Source organism: Periophthalmus magnuspinnatus, chromosome 15 (genome assembly GCF_009829125.3).
Source record: "Periophthalmus magnuspinnatus isolate fPerMag1 chromosome 15, fPerMag1.2.pri, whole genome shotgun sequence".
Classification (NCBI taxonomy): domain Eukaryota; kingdom Metazoa; phylum Chordata; class Actinopteri; order Gobiiformes; family Gobiidae; genus Periophthalmus; species Periophthalmus magnuspinnatus.
This window is the reverse complement of record NC_047140.1, coordinates 29314877-29337586: the sequence shown is the minus strand read 5'-3', so window position 1 is coordinate 29337586 and position 22710 is coordinate 29314877. Positions and strand designations below refer to the sequence as shown.

General features: G+C 41.7%; 1 protein-coding gene across 2 annotated transcripts; it reads right to left on the bottom strand.

The window, feature by feature from the left end:
* Positions 1-323: 323 nt before the first annotated feature.
* Positions 324-22341, bottom strand: pank1a (pantothenate kinase 1a). 2 transcript variants are annotated; one of them, XM_033979566.2, is made up of 8 exons: positions 21799-22341; positions 13247-13393; positions 12963-13168; positions 9962-10215; positions 9358-9534; positions 7748-7871; positions 6953-7078; positions 324-4768 (listed from the first exon to the last, which is right to left on the bottom strand). In XM_033979566.2, exons 1-8 carry the CDS (start codon positions 22019-22021, stop codon positions 4709-4711), a joined length of 1317 nt encoding a protein of 438 aa, XP_033835457.1. In that variant the 5' UTR covers positions 22022-22341; the 3' UTR covers positions 324-4708. The 2 variants fall into 2 exon arrangements, with proteins under 2 accessions (XP_033835457.1, XP_033835458.1); XM_033979567.2 differs by lacking the exon at positions 21799-22341 and adding an exon at positions 21000-21190.
* Positions 22342-22710: the final 369 nt, after the last annotated feature.

Sequence of the window (22710 nt, the reverse complement as noted above, 5' to 3'; positions counted from 1 at the left end):
ACTACAAATGAAAAAGTATATTTAGTTACTTCCACTGGGCGTATCGTTCATTTCTTCAGAAGCTTTTGAGACGTTTCACTGCTCATTTTTAACTTTACCCTCACAAAATCTACTATTTTTAATATTAAGGAAGACAAATGTTTGATGATTAGTCTGATCTTACAAGAATTCACACACAGTAAAAGAAAAAAATCTAACTTTTTGTCCAGTTTTTGACTTTTTCCTTTACTATGGCTCATACCTGAACACAGTTACAGTCAGAACGAGTTTATATTTTAACAAAATAAAGCCAAGTAGGAAAACAGAAACAGAAAACGGAGTACAGTTTTAGGTTTATTCCATTTAAAAATCTCTTCACATCAGAGCATACATTGCACAAGGCAGAGAGTCTCGTCATTAGTCGTTTTAACCCTCTTTTCCAAACCAGAATCAACAGCAGCAGCAGCAAAAACTGGCTCTGAACCACGAGCTCGTCACCAGCAGCTCTCCGGTTCACCCACCGAACCCCGGCAGACCTAGACTGACGCAGCAGCAGTACACTAAACGCTAAACGCTAAACGCAAAACGCTATCTTATCCACATGCTTCAAGCGGCCGCTGCTTTGGAATTTCAAAGTGTTGAGGAAACCCGGCCCTCGCGCGGATCTCGACTCTCGTCAGACAGATGCTGGTGTTGGATAAAACCTATTACTATTTATTTACAAAATCTCTGTACAATAGAGGCGAGGTTTAGTGCTGCCAGGGTTTCAATGCCATGTTTGCACAACAGGAAGTCTGACCTTATTAGGTATCATGATGCAGGCTGGGAAAAACAACCATAGAACACAATGTAGTACTGCAGTTCTTTACAGGAAAAGCGGCGCGAACACGAACGGGAACATAGTTTAAAAACGCGGACAGATGCATAGATCCAAAGACCATTCCAGTTTTAAAAAGGTGCTTCTTTCTGGTCAGCAGTGGAGTATGCGAGTAAAAGTACAGATACAGAGGTAAAACGTTACTCGAGTAAAAGTATTTAAGTGCTTGTTTAAAAGTGTTTGTTGTTCGTTTTTTAGTGTTAAATGTAGTAATACTGAGTCAAAATGATTCATATTTTGTTCCACTACGAATCAATTTCTCAATTTTTCTCATGAATTTTGCGTTTTTATTTTTGTTTGCTCAAAAACGAAGCTTGAACTCGAAAACTTTAGTCAACATTTTTCCACGAACTTGGTAAAATAACCCCTCAAATCAGATGAAAAGTACTTTTTACTTTCCAATCGTGTTAAAAAAATGTAGTGGAGTAGAAAGTACAGATACTGCTCTCAAATGTAGTGCTGTAAAAGTAAAAAGTACTTAAGTAAAGTAAAAATTCTACTTTACTTTGTTTTTCACCACTGCTGGTCAAAAGAGAAGCTTAAAAAGGAGACAACTCTCTTTATCAAGATTAAAACAGGACAAACTGAGAATAAAAAAAGAAAAAAACAAATATAAAACAAGCAAAATTCCAGATAGACATAAAAGTTTGAGTTTGGTGCAGTGTTAGATCAGAGGAGGAGTTACTGCATAGGCTTTAGATGATTACTTCAAACAGTAAACATTCCTAATAGTACTGCAACATGCTCCCTTACGTCATGGTCCCACAACAGCAAAATACACTGGGCTATTTTCAGATACAAAATATACTGCGGTGTTGAGTTAGTACATCTATGAATACTGAAGATATGGGTCAAAGAACAATGCCATATCTCAAAAACAAACAGAAAAATACAGTTTAAACAGTTTGGACGTGTTTGCCTGGGATCCAGAATACACACTTTGCAATACTTTGAGTCTAGTCACCCATGAAACAACTTTTTTTTCAAATGGGCGTGACTGACAGGTGGAGTAGCCAATCAGGGACATGCACAATTTGTCCATATCGGAAATGAAATAGGGGGAAAAATATCACATGGGCTGAAAAACATGGACAATTTCTGTAGAATCAGGAAACGAAGCCTAAACTCTGTTAAAGAGGCGACCAATGAGCTGCGTCGTTTCACATGTGTCACTGAAATAAACAGATCTGATTGGACCGGGTTTGTAACCAGACAGATAGAGCTCAACAGTGACCGCTCAACTCGTGGTTCTGGAACAAACTTTACCATTAATTTTTCTGAAAGACTTTCCAAAAAAAAAAAAAGGATATTAAAAGATCAGGAGTAATCAGTTACATTGTAAGTACTGACCACAAGTTATACCTATAGTTTAATTTAAAAACTGTTTCTGAAAGGTTATAAACTGCGACGCTATTAAAACATTTAGCATAATCTGGCATTTTAAAAGACCTTTTTAGACTTAAAACAACCACATTATGCAGATTAGTTAGCACAAAGCTGGTTAGCGACGCCTTTGAACTCTTAACATCTGAATTTTTCCAAAAGTCTATGAGAAAAATTAACGTAAAAGTTACTTCCAGAACAGTTGAGCTTCATGTCAATCTGTATTAAAAAAATACAGACATCATTCTGGATTCACCGGGCAAAAAACATCTGAACAACAACACGATGAAATTATAAAATGCCTCAATTGACATCACAGGCCAAAAATGTCCGTACATATCAAAACGTAATAAAAACCAAATTCCTGCTTTTGTTTTTTTCTTTTAAACTGCAGTTAAATGCACTAAATAGTTCAGAAATATTAAGAACGAAAAGAGTAACTGAAGGACACACGTGAGTTAAGCCGAAGTGAAGGCCTGTGGGGGAAAGGTTATGAGATTTTAAAGCAAAGGCGACACCTGCTCAAGGCTACGGTTAGAAACGCAAACGTAAAACAAACAAGGCAGATACAGGAAGGGAGAAAAACACCACAAATACATAAATATCATCATCGTTGCAAGACTTGGTACTCAAAGTTTCCCCAGAGTTAGTAGTGTGTCACGACCCTCCGTTTACGTTAAAACTATCGTCGTCTACTCAACTATTCAAGATTACACATAGAGTTACAAAAGCGAGTCGATTGTGAGGGTCAAAGTTGAACACGGGGATCAGTTTAAGTTTGTAAAAAGAATCCGTTATGTCGTCATCGTTATCTGGGTCGCTCTGAAGAAGATACTAAACAAACGGGATTTTGTTTTTACTGTAAAACGCTGCGGCTACTTGGGTAAAATCAAGCTCGATCTCCGGTTGGTGAGGCCTTAGAACGATACAAAAAGTTGGAAAAATACAAAAATATAATGCACAAAAAGTAAAAGGCGTTTGTTTAAGTACAGTGCAGTGCGGAAAAGTGAACGCAGAAGGAAGCGGAGGAGACTACGGTTAAAAGCGTTATATCACACACAATACGACCACGTTAAGCTTGTTCGGATTAACTCTGAATAAATAATAATAAGTAGTCATGTGGCGTGATTTTTTTTTCCTGCAGATGTGAAAAATAAAAAGTCAAAACGCAGATTAAACCGTTGCCTTTTTCAGTACCTTGCTTGGTCATCTGAGTGTAACGACTTACTGGGTCACGAGTACAGTTTGCATATGCCTTTAGGAATAGTTTCCCTCTTGGTCCTGTCCTAACACAAACACGTACGCATGTAAAACTCTTCAAGGCAGCAGATGGCGCTGTAGTTTAGGTCACTTAGACAATAGGTGTGTTTAAGATGGTGAAATCCTCGCCGTTTGGATCGTCGGCTGCAGGATGAGACTGAAATCAGCACGGACGAGCCTGAGAGAAGAACACACATCTCACGGTAAAGTTCACGAGTTTACGCCTGGTCTGTGGTGAAAATTACTTTCATCTCAAGGTATTTATGGGTTAATCATGTGTAGAGATGAGGCTCTTTCTGTCTGATGATATAAAAGCAGATAGAACGCAGCTGCAGTCGCTTTTCTCGCCTTTTTCCCTCGTCTCTCAAGGTGCCTGCAGCCATCTCGATCTCACAATATCCGCGCGACGGCACCTGCGATACCTCAAATCGACTGATGGCTGCAGCGCCTTTGCTCATCTTAAACGCACCCGTTGTGTCGTAGGGCAACAGGGGGCGTTGCTGAGGCAGAATGGACCGATATTTCTGCTGTAGTGCTACCAGGTGGAAGACAATGCCTTGGTCCCAACAATGTAGAACTCAGTGTCGTAAAGATGAAGCCGGCCTAGGACACTTCTAATGGCGTTATCGAGCGGGTTTTAAGAGCAGATCAAAAATGTTTACGTATAAGAAACATGTTTTGCTTGGCTTAAAAAAAAAAATAATGCGAGTTGGACAAGTATTTAAAGTTTGGCTTATGCGTGTGTGTAGTGTTGTGGCGAGTGCAGCTACTGGCACTTGGTTTGACTGTAAGAGTGAATGTAAACTGTATCAGACAAAAAAAAAAAAGACTTTGCATCACTGGGGCACTACAGCGTTCAAGACTTAATGCTACAGTAGTTATTCACACAAACACGCAGAATAAAACCACTCCATGTCTCCCACAAGTCACAGGAAACACTAGAGTCAAGTTACATTAGCATAAATTAATCTTACATAATAAAATCTCTATTATAAGGGAGCCTCTGCTTGGGAGAAGAGTATTAGAAGTTATCCTTATTTACAGAGTATAAATTAATAAAATGGCTTTTCCCAGTTTCTGTATCTACAGTATGTCCCCTCCCCTCGAGAGTTCCTTTAGCGGCCTCCAGGAGACCGATGAGCAGCATTGAGAAACACAGTCGGAGCGTCGACAGATGTTGACATCACAGTTGAGAGAAGCACGTGCCGGTCACAGGTCCTCGGAAGCTTTGAGCAGCTCCATCAGAGCCCCCACCGCTCCAAAATAACCCTGAGCGAGAAGAGAAAGGAGATAGTACATTGTACAACAGCCCAAAAGTCACTGAGACTTTTAAATCTTCAATATCTCCTGTAATTCTTAGGTTTTACTCAGCAAATTTTAGCAGTACGTAAACTGAACTGAAGATTTTTGGAGATATATACAGTTAACTTGTTGTTTTTTTTTCTTTTTTCTTTCTTTATTTGACAGGGACCATGTACAAATTCATTAATCTTACAAGGAAAAGATGATTTGTACCAGATTTAGCTACTGCTACTTTCCATCTGCAGTCCCTGGGCAGGTGAACACACATTAAAAAACACATATCAATTACAAGTACAATATACGACTACCAATTTGCCATACAATAATAACAATTAAATACAATAAAAAAATGACTCCATGTCCAGTACAGTATGTCCCCCCCAGTCCAGACTAATATAAAAATCATTATGTGCAGGTTTATACAGTGAGGACAGAGCAGCACCAACTAACTACACTGATGTGGACACGTTTGATTATTTAAAATGGACTTTTTCAAATTTGTAGTAAAACTATTAAAATCCACAGACAATTTCAGACTGTCTGGAAGCCGATTCCTCTGCCTAATGGTTTGATAAGAAAAAGCCGATTGAGCAAAGGCCGAGGATCTTTTTGGAACTATGCAATTTCGGTTTACGGAGGAACGAGTGGATCGGGTAGTTTGTTCAGAACAAAGGATAGTAAATTTTTTAATGTAGGTGAAGCTGCATTATTAATAATTTTGAATAATTTTCTTAGATTTGAATACAAAATTAAATTATTGAAACTGAACATTTTATATTTACTTAAGATGTTGCAGTGGTGATAATGGAGGTTTTTTTATCGAGCACCTTTACTGCCCGATTATATATTATGGATCTGAGAGATTTTAAAGCGCTCGCATTGAACTTTTCACTACTTAAACTCGGGGAAGTAAAAATGACCAAATTTTTAAACATTTTTGTCTTGAACAGCCCGATCCAACACACTTTGCAGAACATTTGAAAGCATTTCCTTATTTGATCCTCAATATTACGTTTTAAGCCTATAGCGTCGGATGTTACCGTCGGTGACAGACTCGCGGTTGTGGACTTTCCATTACTGTAACTGTAACCAATCGTGCGATCATGTAAATTCAAACGGCGTCTCGAAGCAGAACCACTTATTTTACCAAAGATTACAAACTCATAAGCTGCAGAACTTCAGATATTCTTTAGTAAACGTCCAAAAAATATGACCTGGCAAAATGTCTTAGCTGCATAAACGCCTGACTTTTTTTTTATAGGAAGGGCTGTAAAAACCTAACCCTGAGTACAATCTGCAAAATCTCTAGTATAAATGTTTACTATTGTTCAAATACGTAATTTAAAGTGTTTCTGAGCTCGCCAGATAGTTTTTTCATTGTTTGCTTGCATAAAAGTTACTCAAAAGTACATTCGTTTTTTTTCATTTTTCTTCTACTTAAACTGGTATTACACATTTATTTGATGCATCAATGGAAAAATAAGGATGGATTTGTAAAATAGAGGTAGTTGTGAGAAAAAGGGCAAAAGTACATGTTGATACCTCCTTTAACATGATTTTTATGGCTAAAAAAAGAAAAAAAGTCTAGGTGTGCTATAATGGTCGATAATGTACTGATGAGTCCTTAAAGGGTTAAGTCGTTTATCGTCTGAGGTTTATTCACAAACACCTTTTCTTTAAGATCGCTACACAGGAAGTAATCGGGACTAGTCAGGTCTGTGGAGATCACACACTGCCCCCTGTCTTTGAAAAACACTTATTATTCCTTTAATGTCGTTTACGCTCGACCCGTGTGACTCAAAGTTCCACTGTACAATGAGGGTTCGTTCCTCGGTGCTGGATTTGCTCAGATTAATGTGGGAAGAGTCTTTCTAAACGCTCTGAAAAAATAAAGAAAATATGTAGAAATAAAAAGAGTCATGATTTTTTTTCAACGGTCAGTGACTTTTGGAAAATATCTGCGCAATCCCTCAGTCGTCCAGGTCCGATCCATCGCAGAAGAAAACGTTGTAGGAGTGAAGACGTTTCTTGGACGAGCAGCGAAACGTCTTCACTCCTACAACGATTTGTCCAGTTGACAGATTTCATTTTTCTTTCCGATTATATTTGGAGTTATTTTGAAATTACAGCGCTTTTTTACGTTTTGCTCACCTCGTGTTCCAGAAAGAGCGCCTTTAGCTGCCCTTTGGACCAGAAGTCCATGGCGTAGGCTAGAAGTTTGGTGGATACTGTGTTGATACGAAGAAAGTTCCCGACAAACACCACACGTTCAATTTTCTGCAGAAACAACACACAGATCTAAATACAAAAAACAATCTCAACTATTTCTGCGTTTGCTTTTGTCTTTACTGACACTTTCCAAACACAAGGTGGAGCCAGAGAGAGGATGAGCGTAGTCAGAGTAGTAATAGTAGTACTGCTGTTGTATTACTGGTGATGTTTGTGACGTCTGCTTGTTTCTTTTGTGAATTGCTCGTCTAAACACAGCGTTTTTTCAGACTTCCACGTTTATTTAAGTGCATTGACCCAACGTCAGATTACAGCCGGGTCAGTGCGTGACATTCTGACCTCACGTCGTTAAAAATTCAGAGGAAATGTCAAAGGAGAGCGGGAGGTTATCTGCGCACTGTACACGCTTTTGTGTTGTGCAACCTGAGACTGTGTCAAAGTTTTAGTTACACTCTTCATTACAGAAAAGTCTTTTATGCTCAGTACATTTAGCTTTATATTTAGAAGTACACGGGCAGAACAGTGAAGTATACACGTTGAAGTACCTACAGAAGTTTGTCCGTGTGCTGTGATAGCCCTGTACAATGCTGCTTGATTGCCATGCCACAAGGCAACACTGTAAAGAAGCCCACAGAACACAGAGATCTCCGCAGCTCGTCCGCACAAAGCGAACTTACCCGTCGTGCGACATTCAGACACGTGCGAGTATGTGCTCACCTCATTGACGGCGCACATGCGAGCGATGGAGCCGATGTTGTTAGTGATGGTGACGAGCGTGGCCCGGGCCAGGTCCTCTTTGCTGATGCTGTCGCGTCGCTCTTTGCACATCATGTGGCCAAAACTGGGGTCAAAGAAATCAGACAAAAAGGTTTGACATTTGTTTTGCATAAAAGAAACAAGAAGAATGTGAACCCTCCGGAGAGACGTGTCTGTGATAATGTTCTGTGATAATAATGGGATCAGTTATTATGCGTAAACATGTTTTGGCACATCCTGAGCTAATGATGCCAATAAAAGCTGGTCTGCTCACTTCAGGTTTATAGACCAACCTTTGAACAAACTGGACGTCATAGCCCTGATTTAGACCTGGTTTAGACCTGGTTTAGTCCTGGTTTAGTCCTGGTTTAGTCCTGGTTTAGTCCTGATTTAGTCCTGATTTAGTCCTGGTTTAGTCCTGGTTTAGTCCTGGTTTAGTCCTGGTTTAGACCTGGTTTAGACCTGGTTTAGACCTGGTTTAGACCTGGTTTAGACCTGGTTTAGACCTGGTTAGACCTGGTTTAGTCCTGGTTTAGACCTGGTTTAGACCTGGTTTAGACCTGGTTTGGACCTGGTTTGGACCTGGTTTAGTCCTGGTTCAGTCCTGGTTCAGTCCTGGTTTAGTCCTGGTTTAGTCCTGGTTTAGTCCTGGTTTAGACCTGGTTTGGACCTGGTTTGGACCTGGTTTAGTCCTGGTTTAGTCCTGGTTTAGTCCTGGTTTAGTCCTGGTTTAGACCTGGTTTGGACCTGGTTTAGACCTGGTTTAGACCTGGTTTAGTCCTGGTTTAGTCCTGGTTTAGTCCTGGTTTAGTCCTGGTTTAGACCTGGTTTAGACCTGGTTTAGACCTGGTTTAGACCTGGTTTAGACCTGGTTTAGACCTGGTTTGGACCTGGTTTGGACCTGGTTTGGACCTGGTTTAGACCTGGTTTAGACCTGGTTTAGACCTGGTTTAGACCTGGTTTAGACCTGGTTTAGACCTGGTTTAGTCCTGGTTTAGACCTGGTTTAGACCTGGTTTAGTCCTGGTTTAGTCCTGGTTTAGTCCTGGTTTAGTCCTGGTTTAGTCCTGATTTAGTCCTGATTTAGTCCTGGTTTAGTCCTGGTTTAGTCCTGGTTTAGTCCTGGTTTAGTCCTGGTTTAGTCCTGGTTTAGACCTGGTTTAGACCTGGTTTAGACCTGGTTTAGACCTGGTTTAGACCTGGTTTGGACCTGGTTTGGACCTGGTTTGGACCTGGTTTAGACCTGGTTTAGACCTGGTTTAGACCTGGTTTAGACCTGGTTTAGACCTGGTTTAGTCCTGGTTTAGTCCTGGTTTAGACCTGGTTTAGTCCTGGTTTAGACCTGGTTTAGACCTGGTTTAGTCCTGGTTTAGACCTGGTTTGGACCTGGTTTAGACCTGGTTTAGACCTGGTTTAGTCCTGGTGTAGTCCTGGTGTAGTCCTGGTGTAGTCCTGGTGTAGTCCTGGTTTAGACCTGGTTTAGTTCTGAGTGTAAATGCTGACATTGGTGTATTTCCCGTGGCTCTTTTCACACTCTAAATGCTTGTGGGACGGTGACGGGGCTGTGCTCACCTCGATGCCACCGCAGAGCCCTGCAGCCCAAAGCGCTCGTAGTCTCCTCCATAAATATCTTTGACCAATTTGTCCACATTAGTAGAATCTCCCTTGCTGGCCATTTCCAGAGCTTCTTCAAACGTCTCACAGCCCGTGAGCAGACAGCAGAGGCCCAGGAACGTGCCACCTCCGAGACTGAACAAGAAAAACACAAGAGTCACACCCAGGGTTTGTCATTCTATAGAGTCTGTGTAAAAGCCAAAGTCAAATCTGTCAACTGGACCAAGCGGCTCATCCAAGTTCTCAAGAAGCAGCGGAACAACTTTTTGGTCCATTTATTTTTGAATTTTCCATTGGGCATAATCTTTACACACCTGGGGAAACATCATCTGTACAATTTACTATTTATAAACGCAGGAAGTTAGGTTTTTAAATTACGTTTCCATAATGCCAAAGGAAGAAAAACAATAAGGAAGTTAAAAATAGACTTGTCTTCCTTATTGTCAGGATGGAAAGAACCGCCCACAAACTTCTACGAACAAGGCAGACACACCACAAACAAGTATTAATCTGACTCTCCGGCGTAAACACTCGGAGTGATTCTGTGTAGTATTTGAAGTACCTCGTGCCAGTGACCCGTTTGTAGTTGTCCTGAGAATGCACGGCCAGGATGGACACGCCCGACCCGATGTTGACCAGCAGCATGGGGAAGGGGTTGTCCAAAGTGCAGGGCCTCTTCACACAGTTCTGAGTGTCCGACGGGTTCTGAAAATAGTAGCACTCGGGGTGACCGTTAAAACCCACGCGGTCGACGAACAGCAGCCCCCGGATCAGGCAGTCCAGCTCGTCCAGCTTCAGGAGCTCCAGGTCGGCCATCTGTGGGGGGGGGGGGGAGGGGTAGAGCGAGAGAGGGGGGGGGGAGAGAGGAGGAGAGAGAAGGAGGCAGGAGGAGGGAGAAGAAGAGAGGGAGAAGGAGGCAGGAAGAGAGAGAGAGAGAAGGAGAGAGGAGGAGGGAGAAGGAGGCAGGAAGAAAGAGAGGGAGGGGAGGAGGGGGAGAGAAGGAGAGAGGAGGGGAGATAGAGAGGGAAAGGAGGAGAGAGGAGCAAAGAAAGAGAGAGAGTGAGAGAGAAGGAGGCAGGGGGGAGGGGGAGAGAGAGGAGGGAGAAGAAGAGAGGAGGAGGGAGGGGGAAGGGAGAAGGAGGGAGGGGGAGAGAGAGAGAGAAGAGGAGGGAGGGAGAGAAAGAGAGGGAGAGCGGAGGAGGGAGAAGGAGGGAGGAAGGAGAAGGAGGGAGGGGGAAAGAGAGTGAAGGAGGAAAGAGAAGGAGGGAGGGGGCAAAGAGAGAGTGAGAGAGAGGAGGGGGGAGGGAGAGAAAGAGGGAGGGAGAGAGGAAGAGGTAGAAGGAGGCAGAGGGAGAAGGGGGAGAAAGAGAAAGAGAGGATGAGAGAGAGGAGGAGGGAGAGGGGGAGAAAGAGAGAGGGAGGAGGGGAAGGGGGGACAGAAAAAGAGAGAAAGAGAGGAGGGAGGGGGAGAAAGTGGGGGAAAGTGCATAGTAAGAGGGAGACAGGGAGAGATGGGAGGGGTGCAGAGAGTGAGAGAGGCAGGTGGAGTAAGAGGTGAAGAGAGTGAGAAGGAGGGAGGGGGAGAAAGTGGGGGAAAGGGCAGAGAGAGGGAGAGAAGAAGGGAGGGGGAAGAAAGTGGGGGAAAGGGCAGAGAGCGAGAGGGAGACAGTGAGAGAGTAGAGGAGTGAGGGATGAAGAAGGGAGGGATAAAGAGTGGAGGGGTGCAGAGAGTGAGAGATGGATGGAGGGAAAGGGAGAGAGAGAAGGAAGGAAGAGGAGAGAGAAAGAAGGAGGGAGGGCCAGAAATTGGAAGAGAGGGGCAGAAAGAGACGAAGAGAGGGAGATAGTAAGAAAGAGCGAGAGGAAGCGTCAGAAAGAAACGAGTGAGGTGAGGGGGAGAGAAAGAGGTGTGAGAGAGATAGAGGGGGGGAAAGGAGGTGTAGAGAAAAATAAGATGAAATGATCTCACCATATGTCAGGCTACACCACAGTCAAATGTTTGGACTCAGTCTCTTTATCTGTTTTTTCTTTATTTTCACTACTTTTTACATATTATAAACACACAGAAAACATCAAATATATGAAGTAAGATATATGGAAATATGTAGTAAAGAAAAAAAGTTTAATATCTCTATTTTTGTGTGTATAAAAAATGTAAAAAGTAGTAAAAATAAAGAAAAAAAACACAGAATGAGCTGCTGTGTCCAAACGTTTGACTGGTGGTGTATTTGTACTTTTATTTTCACAATAAAATGAGCCTAAAATCCTAAAGTTCCACTAAAAGCAATGTCGAAAACTGAACTTAGCACTGAGATTTCCAAAGACCACAAGGACATTGACTGACAAATATAATGATTGCAATAATAATTTGCCAACAACAAACAAAAAGCAAAAGAAAATGTAAAGACGTTAAAGGGCTCAGACGACACGATTCTCTGATCTGTGTTATTATGTCATTTCCTCGTCACAAACAGACCTGGAGTTGTGTTTTTTTGTTTCATTCACACATTTTTAACACACAAATACACCTGCATATTTAGGCTGAGTTCTTTTCTCAAAATGAAAACACTCTGTTCCACCTTGTGATGTCATCATGTGGTGATACAGGAAGTGCCCCACTGTGTTTTTAAACTCCACACACCTTCACTATAGTTCAGTAGAGACGGGTGATTCTAGGGCTGAAAAGGAGGATTAAAGGTAAAAGGAGCTGTTCACTTGAAAACTACCACTTCATGACATCACAAAGTGGAACAGAGCATTTTGAGCTTTGGAGATGTGACAGACTAATAATAAAGTGTCACTCAAACATGTGAGAATGAAACAAAACACAACTCCAGGTCTGTTTTTGAGGAGGAAACAGTTTAGTCCTGGTTTAGTCCTGGCTTAGTCTTGATTTAGACCTGGTTCAGTCCGGGTTCAGTCCGAGTTCAGTCCGGGTTCAGTCCGGGTTCAGTCCGGGTTCAGACCTGGTTTAACCCTAGTTTAGTCCTGGTTTAGTCCTGGTTTAGTCCTGGGTTAGACCTGGGTTAGACCTGGGTTAGACCTGGGTTGGACCTGGTTTAGACCTGGTTTAGTCCTGGTTTAGACCTGGTTTAGTCCTGGTTTAGTCCTGGTTTAGACCTGGTTTAGTCCTGGTTTAGTCCTGGTTTAGTCCTGGTTTAGTCCTGGTTTAGTCCTGGTTTAGACCTGGTTTAGGCCTGGTTTAGGCCTGGTTTAGGCCTGGTTTAGACTTGGTTTAGACCTGGTTTAGTCCTGGTTTAGTCCTGGTTTAGTCCTGGTTTAGACCTGGTTTAGACCTGGTTTAGACCTGGGTTAGACATGGGTTAGACCTGGGTTAGACATGGGTTAGACATGGTTTAGACCTGGTTTAGTCCTGGTTTAGTCCTGGTTTAGACCTGGTTTAACCCTGATTTAGACCTGGTTTAGACCTGGTTTAGACCTGGTTTAGTCCTGATTAACAGAATTATAACATGATTTAAACTTCACATTAGTCCATTCTGTGGACTGATAAACTCTCATTACTGATACTGAATAACTATTTTTTTGGCAAACATCAGACTCACGGTTCGGAAATCATTCTCGAACTTGTAGGCTCCGCCCCCCGTGGCGCAGAGCGTGGTGTGCAGGCTGGAGAAGTTCTTATCGCTGCCCATTTGAATGAAGCGATGCATGGCCTGTGTCGGGAAGCGGATAAAGTGGAGATTCCCGGTCCGGCCGCACATGGTCAGGTTCCTCAGCTCCAAGTGCACATCCCGGACGCCCGTTTTACCTTCACAAACAAGATGGCGGACTGGTCAGATTCAGGTATTTAAACTTAATGAATGCAGCGTGATGCTGCGGCACAAACCATAGGCCACGTTTGAGGTGAGGTAGCGGCGGATAGACTTGAGGTTTTCCACTTCCTCCTGTTCTTCTTCTGCGGTGATATCGACGGGTTCGAAGTACACCAGCTTCACCAGGGTGCCCCCGATGTCCATGCCAAACCAGGGGAAGGCTGCGCATAGAAAAAACATTATAAATACAAAAAAAAACAGCGGTTGCTTTAAACAGGAAGGCCTCCCAACTCAACGCAATATATTGGATTTTGCCTCAGCACTAAAACAGAAAAAATACTAGTTTCCATGGCAACTGAAACCCCATCCACGGCGGTTTCTTCTTTGTCTTCAGTTCTCACTTCAATCTGTACCAAAATATGTATTAAGAATATTCATTTTTTGAGTGTATTCTGGTACTTCTGGGATAGTTAGTTCCCTAAAATCAAAGATAAAAAAAGGTACGTTCTCATGAAACTGAAGCATCAAACTGCACAGTATTAATGAGGAAAATGGAAAAAACAGCTTTGTGCAGATTTCATGTACGATAAATACACGTGTGCGTTCTTTTATTTTGCTTTACTGGGATATTTTTTGGGCTATATCATAAGCTTTAAGTCAGAAAAAGGTTGAATTAATAGCTGTTATGACTCATTATAGATGCAAATGAGGTACTTTGTGTTTCCTTTTGCTGTTTATTTATTGCAGTTTGTGTTTTTTTAACAATATTGTAGATTTATAATAGTTTTCGTGGTTTAAATCTGCTCTTGGGTTTTGTGTCAGTGGCTTAAATGAGTTTCAGTGTTATCGTTTATCGTTTTCATTGACTTCAGCGATATATCGAACTTCAAAATGTGTTATCGTGTAAAGGCCAGTTCATTTACATTTTTTGGAGATAAATTACAGCTGCACTTTCATTATGAACACTAGATGGCGATAGTTAGGTACTCCTCCATATTAATAAAGGGATTAAGGTGTGTGTGTGTGTGTGGGGGGGGGGTGTGTGTGGGGGTGTGTGTGTGTGTGTGTGTGCCAGGTAGACTATAGTTTTGATTGTGGTAATTAAAAAAGGGCGATATATTGGTTCAAGTATCAGTATTGGCCGATTTAGACAGAAATTCGCTGATATCGGTATTGGTTGATATCGACATTCAGTACCGATATTTGTCTTGGCTGTGCCCCATTCTCTGAGCTCCTTTTCGAACAGACTAATGAGGAAAAAATGGAGATATAATGGCGTCATATGGTTGTATTTTTACACCAACAAAAAGATTTTATATTCCAGATAAACACATTTTCATGTTATTATTTTTATGCAAGTTAATTAATGATCTTTACTTCAACTTAAAATAAAGTTGTGGGTCTTGGTATGGATTTTAAAAGGGAAATATCGTCCTGTACGGGTTTTTTCATGGCTGATGCAGATACTGATTGTTTAGAATCCAGAGTAAATAATGGCTGATGAGCTCTGCCGATATATTTGGGGTCGATATCTAAGGCCGATTTTGATCATTTCCCCCTAATTGTGTTTTGCTGTTGTGTAATTTCAGTTTACCCCAAGTTCCTCCACAGCCTTTTGACCATAAATGTGCAAATGTGCGTTCACACCAAGACGTAAAAAAAAAAACACGTTGGACACCTCTAGTTGGACGCCTTTGCATTTGAGGACAAACGCTTTCGATGTGCATCAGTCGGAGAAAAATAAAGTCTGCGAGTTCCTTTGGGTGTTTCGTTTTCCTTGCGTCTTTGTGAACGATGCAGACCAGTTTGAGAGAGTCGCTTTAGTGTATTTATGACATAAAACCCATCAACGAACGCGATCGGCTCTGCGGCGGCGCGTCTGAGTCTGTGATTAGCCTTTCTGCTAGCCGGTGCGCTCAGCAAAATTAAGTTAAATCGCTGTAGCGTAGCCTCTGATCGGTCGACACTACACGTCAAACTCTATCGTCTGACGCTTGGGACGAGCGAGTAGAGCGTCCGACCCGTGAATGCTCAAGACACGCCCCGTCAACGCCAGATTCGCACCGCTCTGACGCTTGAAAACGCAGAGTGGCAAAAACACGCGTTCGCCATAGACTCGCATGTAAACTGGACGCTCCTGACGCCCCGGTGTGAAAGTACCATAAGAGTCGTGTGTGTACTCATGTTTTCTACAGTTGTCTCTTCACACTCAGGTGTTCAAGTACAGCTTTATGTTCCTTAGGCAGCAGGTCGGCTAAAACAAAATATTGACCTCTGCTGAAGATTTAAGGCCGATCAGCAATGTATCGAACTTCAGAATGTGTTATCGTGACAAAGCTAAAGTGAATATAGACGATAAACGATAATACTGAAACTAATTTATGCCACTGACACAAGTTTAACCCACAAAAATATTCTAAATCGCCAATATTGTAAAAAAAAAAAAAAAAACACAAGCTAGAATAAATCGCCAGCTGAATGAAACACTTTAGTTCTTAGTTTGCATCTGTAATGAAGCAAAAGTTATGAATTCCACCTTTTACAGCTTAAATCTGACCATATCGCCAAAAAATAACCAAATATTTTCCAGTACTGCAAAGAAAATGTACACAGGATAAATATTGACCCGAAAAAATATTGTTCAAGCTTTCATATACTGAATGATAAGTCAATTTATTAATTATCATGACCAAATAAACCAAAAAAAATGCAAGTATCAGCCAATCGTTACTATCTCCAGCAACACGGTATATTACAAACACAGCCTTTAATGCAGGTATTTATAAAGTTTACTTCCTAACACCCCGCCCTGCATATCTTTCCTTTCTAAACTAATTCCGTTATTTTGTCTGATGAACCTGAGAAAGCGTTTTACAGCCACTTTGACATATTTTTTATGTTCTCTGTGACGTCCTTATCTTTATTGTCTCGAGGTGTTTGCGAGTTTTGTCCGAGTTATCTTGCCCGCGGTTCTTAACGTGGAAGCTATGTGGAAAATTTTAAGCGTAGAAAATGAAGATGCCATAGCACAAAAGGTCACAATAACAACCTTGTGCCGCTGGAAAACACGTGGCTGTTTTGACAAATGCAATTGTAGAAAACATTCGAGTCCCAGTGCCATAGTTCACATGCACAGCTGCAGATTCATTAGGTTTTGCCGTAACAAAAAGAGACAGAACCGTTTCTTATTGCTGGGTTTCAGATGACATCCACACATTCTACAGGCCAATCATGTTTAAACGGCTCATATCACGCCATTTTCTGATCTGCGTTATGTTAAAATGCAGTTTCCTCGTCACAAACAGACCTGGAGTTGTGATTTGTTTCATTCACACAAACACAAACGATGCATATTTAAGCTGAGTTTCAGTTCTTCTCTCAAACAAACGGATAATTTCAGCCCTGGAATTGCCCATCTCTACTGAACAAAAAGGTAAAAGGAGCTGTTACCATGAAAACTAAATAAACAAACAAACAAAACACAACTCCAGGTATGTTTTTGAGGAGGTAACAGCATTAGAACATGGCTTAAACTTCACAATTTTGCATAATATAGGACCTTTAATACAGGGATAATGTTGTTTAAAGGCAATTTTTTGTTGCAATACAGAAGGATTTTAGTCTAGTTACATATAAAAATGATCAAGTTCAACATTTGTGAATTGTCTTTTGGATATTTCACGACAAAATACAGTGTAATCAATAGGAAAACCTGGCTCTTGCGCCCCCTCTGGCAGTATAACATCATCACGCACAGAGTCCCATCTCTTATTCAAAGACAAACTGTGAGGATAAAAAGTACCACTCTTCCATTTGTGGTATTTAATGCATGTGTCGTCTAAAATACTGGGCAATGCAACTAATTCTGAACTAAAAACTAAACCCGTCACAATAACTCGACTTATCGCTCAGTATATGAAACCTGGAACAATATTTTTGAGGAGTTTTGGGGCATTTCCCATGTGTTTTCTTTGCACAACTGGGACATTTTTGGTTATTTTTGGCTGTATGATCAGATTTAAGCATTAAAAAGTTGATTTAATAACTTCTGTGACTCATTACAGATGCAAACTAATACTAATTTAAACAATATTGTAGATTTAGAATGTTTTTTCTTGGGCTTCTTTGTGTCAGTGGCATAAATGAGTTTCAGTATTATTGTTTATCATCTGTATTTACTTAAGCATATATATTGACCTTCAAAATGTGTTATCGTGACAGAAGTTACACACTGACATACTTTTATTTTGAAAAATGCCCCTCCATGTTCAGACTGAGTGGCCCTGAGGCAGAACGATGGGATAAAAAAAACCAAAAGATTCAAGAAAATATTTATAAACTGGAAATATTTTGAAAAGGAAACATTTTTCTAACAGAATAAAAACAAAAGCAGTTGCACATTCTATGGAATAACCACAGTAAATAGTTTTTTTGGTCGATGACGCTGTTGTTTTCAGCCAATAATAATAAAATCTACACCTGTCATGATCATTCAGCATATGAAAGTTATATTTTGGGGCTCAATATTTACCGTACGCACAATTTCTTAGCAAAAACTGAGATCTGAGGTATTTTTGTTCTAATAAAAACAGATTTGCGCTGTATAAAGTTGAATAAGTGACTTGTATGGATAAATTACTGCTTCATTCTGTCTTTTAATGATACTATTTATTTTAAAATCATTTACTGGAATTGTCTTTTTTTCCTGCCTAATTATATCAACACACACACAGAAACATGTTTTTTAAGGAGACAAAGGTTCACTTCATGTGTGTCTGATCCAAATTCTGTATTAATGATGAACATGAGTGTGTGAAGTGTCTCTGTGGTTTCACCGTTCACTGGTTTGGGTAAAATGATCACATGGTCACATTTTTACATAGCGCTTTTCCACCTTCAAAGCGCTTTAAGTCAAAAAACCACACATCTATTCATACACCAGTGTACACAGACACTGGAGGCGAGGTGTGTTAAGTGTTTTGCCCAAGGACACAATGACAGCATTCATCTGTGGGAGCTGGAATCGCAACGTCAACTTGTGCGTCAACGGATCTGTCTGCTCAAAAAATGACATTTATATAGAGAGTTTTCCACTGTTTACTTCATTTTCTTGTTTAAAAATACAAAAGGACAAACTAAATATTAAGTTTATCTAAAGAAATGTAGACTTTTATATTCACTATGTCAAAATTTTACACGTTTGAAGCTGTGACAGAAGAAAATGCCGATGCTCGTATAAAGTTGCCACCCATTTAAAAAAAATTCGGAGTGTTGCGATGTGATCTGCAGAACCTTAATGAGAGCCGTGCAGAGATTCTCAGGGCTTATTGAGGCAAAGTCCACTCTCAGATTACAATCACTTCTTGTGCATTCAGGTTGGGTCGCTGAGAAACACGATGTTTGTTGATGAATACCAACCATTTTAAAAGGTCCTATGTTACGCAAACCTGATTCATGTGAAGCTTTAAGACATGTTAGAATGCTGTTACCTCATAAAAACAGACGTGGAGTTGTGTTTTGCTTCATTCACACGTTTGAGAAACGCTGTATTATTAGTTTGTTTACATCTCCAAAGCTCTAAACGCTCTGTTCCACCTTGTGATGTCATGTAGTGGTTGTTTTTAAGGAGTTACCAGCTCCTTTTACCTTTAGTTTCGCAGAGATAGGCAATTCCAAAGCTCAAATTATCCACATGATTCTAGTAAAGGTGTGAGATTAAAAGTGTTTGAGAGAAGAACTCAGCTTAAATATGCAGGATTTGTGTGTTAAACATGTGTGAATGAAACACAACACAACACCAGGTCTGTTTGTGACGAAGAAATAACATTAGAACATCAGAAAAGATCACAGAAGTGTAATATGGGCCCTTTAAAGTTAACTAGTATTCCTTTGTGCTTTGCAGTGCTCAGACCTTTTGTGTGGTCACCTTTTACCTCTTTAATAACTACGCGGTTTACAGTTTAACCTTTCGAATTCACCTATTGCACAACTCCTTCTTTAAGTCAAGATCTGTTAGCACTGACCAACGAGGAGGATGTCGTGTTCTCATGCAAACTAACCAGATCCTGCTACAGTCGCTAACAAAGGCCAGTCTGTAAGCAGTCCCCTCTTTGTGCTCTTTCTGAATTAAAACCCCATAAAGGGCAAGGCCAAAACCGGAGGTGGTTGTATTGGTAAAGGTAAGCGATACTACCTGCTCTCAGATACAGTTCATCTGACTGGCCTCGCCTTGTACAGAACTGTCCAAATAAGCGTAGTTACATACCGAAGGATCACTGTGTGGCATTAGCTACACAAACCAGAACCAATTATACAAACAGATCAGCTGTGAAATAATGCACAAACGTGAGAACAGAACCGTGCCTTCCTCTACGTCATAAAAGAACATAGATTACAATATAAACATAATTTTCCCTGTAAATATATTCATTTGATTCAGCTAATGTTATAATTTGCACATTTTAAACTGCATTATTCATCTAAAACAATAAAAGAAACAAGTTAGCCGACTTCCGTGTTAGAAAACGGTGTCCAATGAGAGCTGACGTCAGTGTAAACGTCGTCAGGACAAAACGCCGTGGAGCTGTCGGTGTGGATCGTATGGATAACTGCACATCACACGAGCGAGCAGACTTTCAAAATGACTAGGCGACGCTGCTGAATCCTCTGCGTATCACTGATTAAGAAAATATACTCGAAGAACGATGTAAGTAGGTTAAAAACGTGGGCGTGTACCGGTGGCGGTGAAAAAGGGGGTTGATCTGCAAAATGGCGTCTTGAAAATAAGCGATTACAGATTCCTCAAACATGCACGAATCGCTCCAAATACAACTTCGAGAGAGTAAATGAGAAGGTAAACAGCTAGAACATGTGTTTCCTTAGTTTTATTATAACATTTATGAAACGTGAACTGTGCATGGAAATAAAAACTCTTGAGATATTTTACATCCGAATTTGAAAACGCAGAGAGAGCCATTACAGCAGTGAAAATGAGTCACTAGAGCTGAAGTACTAAAGAAAATCTCAGATCGAGTATTGGTGATACCAGACAAACCACAGAGCCTCTTTCATATACACAGTACAGTGTCATTGAAGGCTGTGACTCTCTGCACACCTGGACCAATGCCCACAGTCTGCTCTTAAATGGCCTAGACTTTCTCTTGTAATTGCTATACACACTACTGTCAGATAACAAGATTTACTACCTACACACTGCAGAATTGTAGTGCAGTAAATTGATTCGGCCTTAACTTAACTGGTTTATAACATGAATCTGCGGAACAAATAAAGGGCTGGTTTGAGACTAAAGATCATAAGGTTATTGGGGTTTATCAGAGCAGCTGGACTCTACTCAAAATGACTGGGTGGATATTTCAAAATCAACCAGTGTCCCTTTGTAGTGAAATATGAGGCAGGGAATTCTATTAAATATGTCCAAATGAATGCAGTGTACTACAAATTAAGCTTGAATTGTGCATTGTTTTGTATTTTTCCTTTCAGACTAAGACCTTTTACATACTTGTAGAATGTGCAGAGGTCTTGACTTTCTAAGAATCAAAATTGTACTCAAGCAGAGCAGACTTTTGAGCAGCTAAAGCAATGCAGACACACTGGTAGAAGAGCAGTGACAGACAGGACACCGTGAGACTCACATGCACTAACAATAACAACATAACTCTGTTAAGGACAACAACTTCATACCACGTGTGTCTACTCAGATTACAATAATTAAAGTAGCTCAGTCCTATTAACAAAATTAACTTAGAAACATCTTCTTCTTAATTTTACCCAAGATCTGAACCACAACAGAAACCACAAAGCACTTACCCGGTTTCTTATCACTAATGAGCTTCATGTTGTAGTCACTGTTGGGAAGTGGAGTCAGAACTACTTCAGTCTTGTAGAGAATGCGGCTTTGACAATCTGTCTACTCTTTCATGATGGCTCAACACAGTCAAACATACAAAATTTAACTCATTCTTTGCACTAAGTGCCACTTTCTACCAGGCTCCTGTCACATCAGGCGGAAGCACCACGCCAGTAAATAAGAGGGCGTGGCCCTGCCTCATGGAGACAGAGGGCGCGCGCTCATTGGCCCAGTCAAGCCAAGCCCACTTATCAGGAGCTTTTTCACCACCGCCTCTCCACCAATCACAGCACACCAGCGGCAACCACAGGGTCCACAAAACAAAAGGGGGTCTCCCTGACGACGAGGCTCAGAGCAGAGAAATGGGATGAACGAGCTGTGAGGGAGAACTGTTTGTGCTCACAGGCTGTGCCCCTGCAGCCTGGAGCCTGTGCCCCTGGAACCTGTGCCCCGCAGCCTGGAACCGGCGGGGGCACAGCCTGTGAGCACAGCCTGGAGGAACCTGCAGGTCCACAGTCTGTCTGCAGGTCCACAGTCTGTCTGCAGGTCCACAGTCTGTCTGCAGGTCCACAGTCTGTCTGCAGGTTCATAAGCTGCAGGTTCACCCAAATTCTACAATAACACGTGCATTATTCAACACAACATTTTTGTGCAAGGAAAAAAAAAACCTCTAAGAGCAGTAATATCCACCAGTTATTAATATAAATCAAAGTTTTCCAGTACATAACAGCACATTTCCATAGAAGCTGTGAGACTCACGCGGGCGGTTCCGCCGCACAGACTCGGTTCTCCTCCGGAGCCGGGACCTCTTGGCGGGGGAGCCGGTGCAGTCGGGCTCGTCCCCGCGGTGCAGGTGGTGCATGTCTCCGTTGCTGCTGCAGGCTCCGTTCGCTGTCACGGAGGTGAAGCTCCTCTGCCCGTTGGCCACATGAAAAGGCCCTGACGCCCCCTTCTTGTCCATCATTGACTTGGCTTTATCCATGACAGCTGTTAGCCTAGCTTTAGCTTAGCATCTGCAGAAAAAAAGGAAAAAGCCTCGTCGCCCGTGAGAGAAACAGGCTAGCGCCGCTTAGCTTAGCCGCTAACGTTAGCACCGAGGAAACACAGAGATAAACCCCCCGCAGCTGCCCCGGGCCCTCGGCTTCACAGACACAACCACAAACAGACTAAAGCCGAGCGCACATCGCAATAAGGCGGAAACGCGCGTGTGTCCAAACAGCGGCTCCAGGCGCGTCCTCGAGGTCACTCTCGGTCATTTCCCACATTGAGCTGCGCGCGGCGCTGCACGCGGCTGCACGCGGCGCGAGGACCTACGTCACACGGCTCCCACAGACCCACGGCTGAACCCGCTCACCTCCACAGACAGGAGCAGAATCCAGACAATCGAGTCTATGTTTCTATTTGGAGAACTTTATTAAGATAATTAAACTTCACACCCGCGCGTCTCTGAGGCGCGCGCAGCTCTGCCTCTGTCAGAAACATTCCCCCAACATGAATGTAAATGCAGTAATGTCACTCTAGTGTGTGTTTTATATGTGGGGCCGATGTTTAATGTAAAAGAAAAAAACAAAACAAATAAAATCCGTCCTGATTTGTGCAGCTCTTCAGGCCTGTGACTGTCATGGACTCACTGCCCCCTAGTGGTGACACTGTGGCACTGATCCTGCTCTT

Coding starts and splice junctions, on each gene's coding strand:
- pank1a (XM_033979566.2), bottom strand. CDS start 22,021: ATGGATAAAGCCAAGTCAATGATGGACAAGAAGGGGGCGTCAGGGCCT. Junction 7,872..9,357: donor GGCTCTGCGGTGGCATCGAG/GTGAGCACAGCC, acceptor CTTTGACCCCAG/TTTTGGCCACATGATGTGCA. Junction 7,079..7,747: donor GCATGTGCGCCGTCAATGAG/GTGAGCACATAC, acceptor TTGTTTCTGCAG/AAAATTGAACGTGTGGTGTT.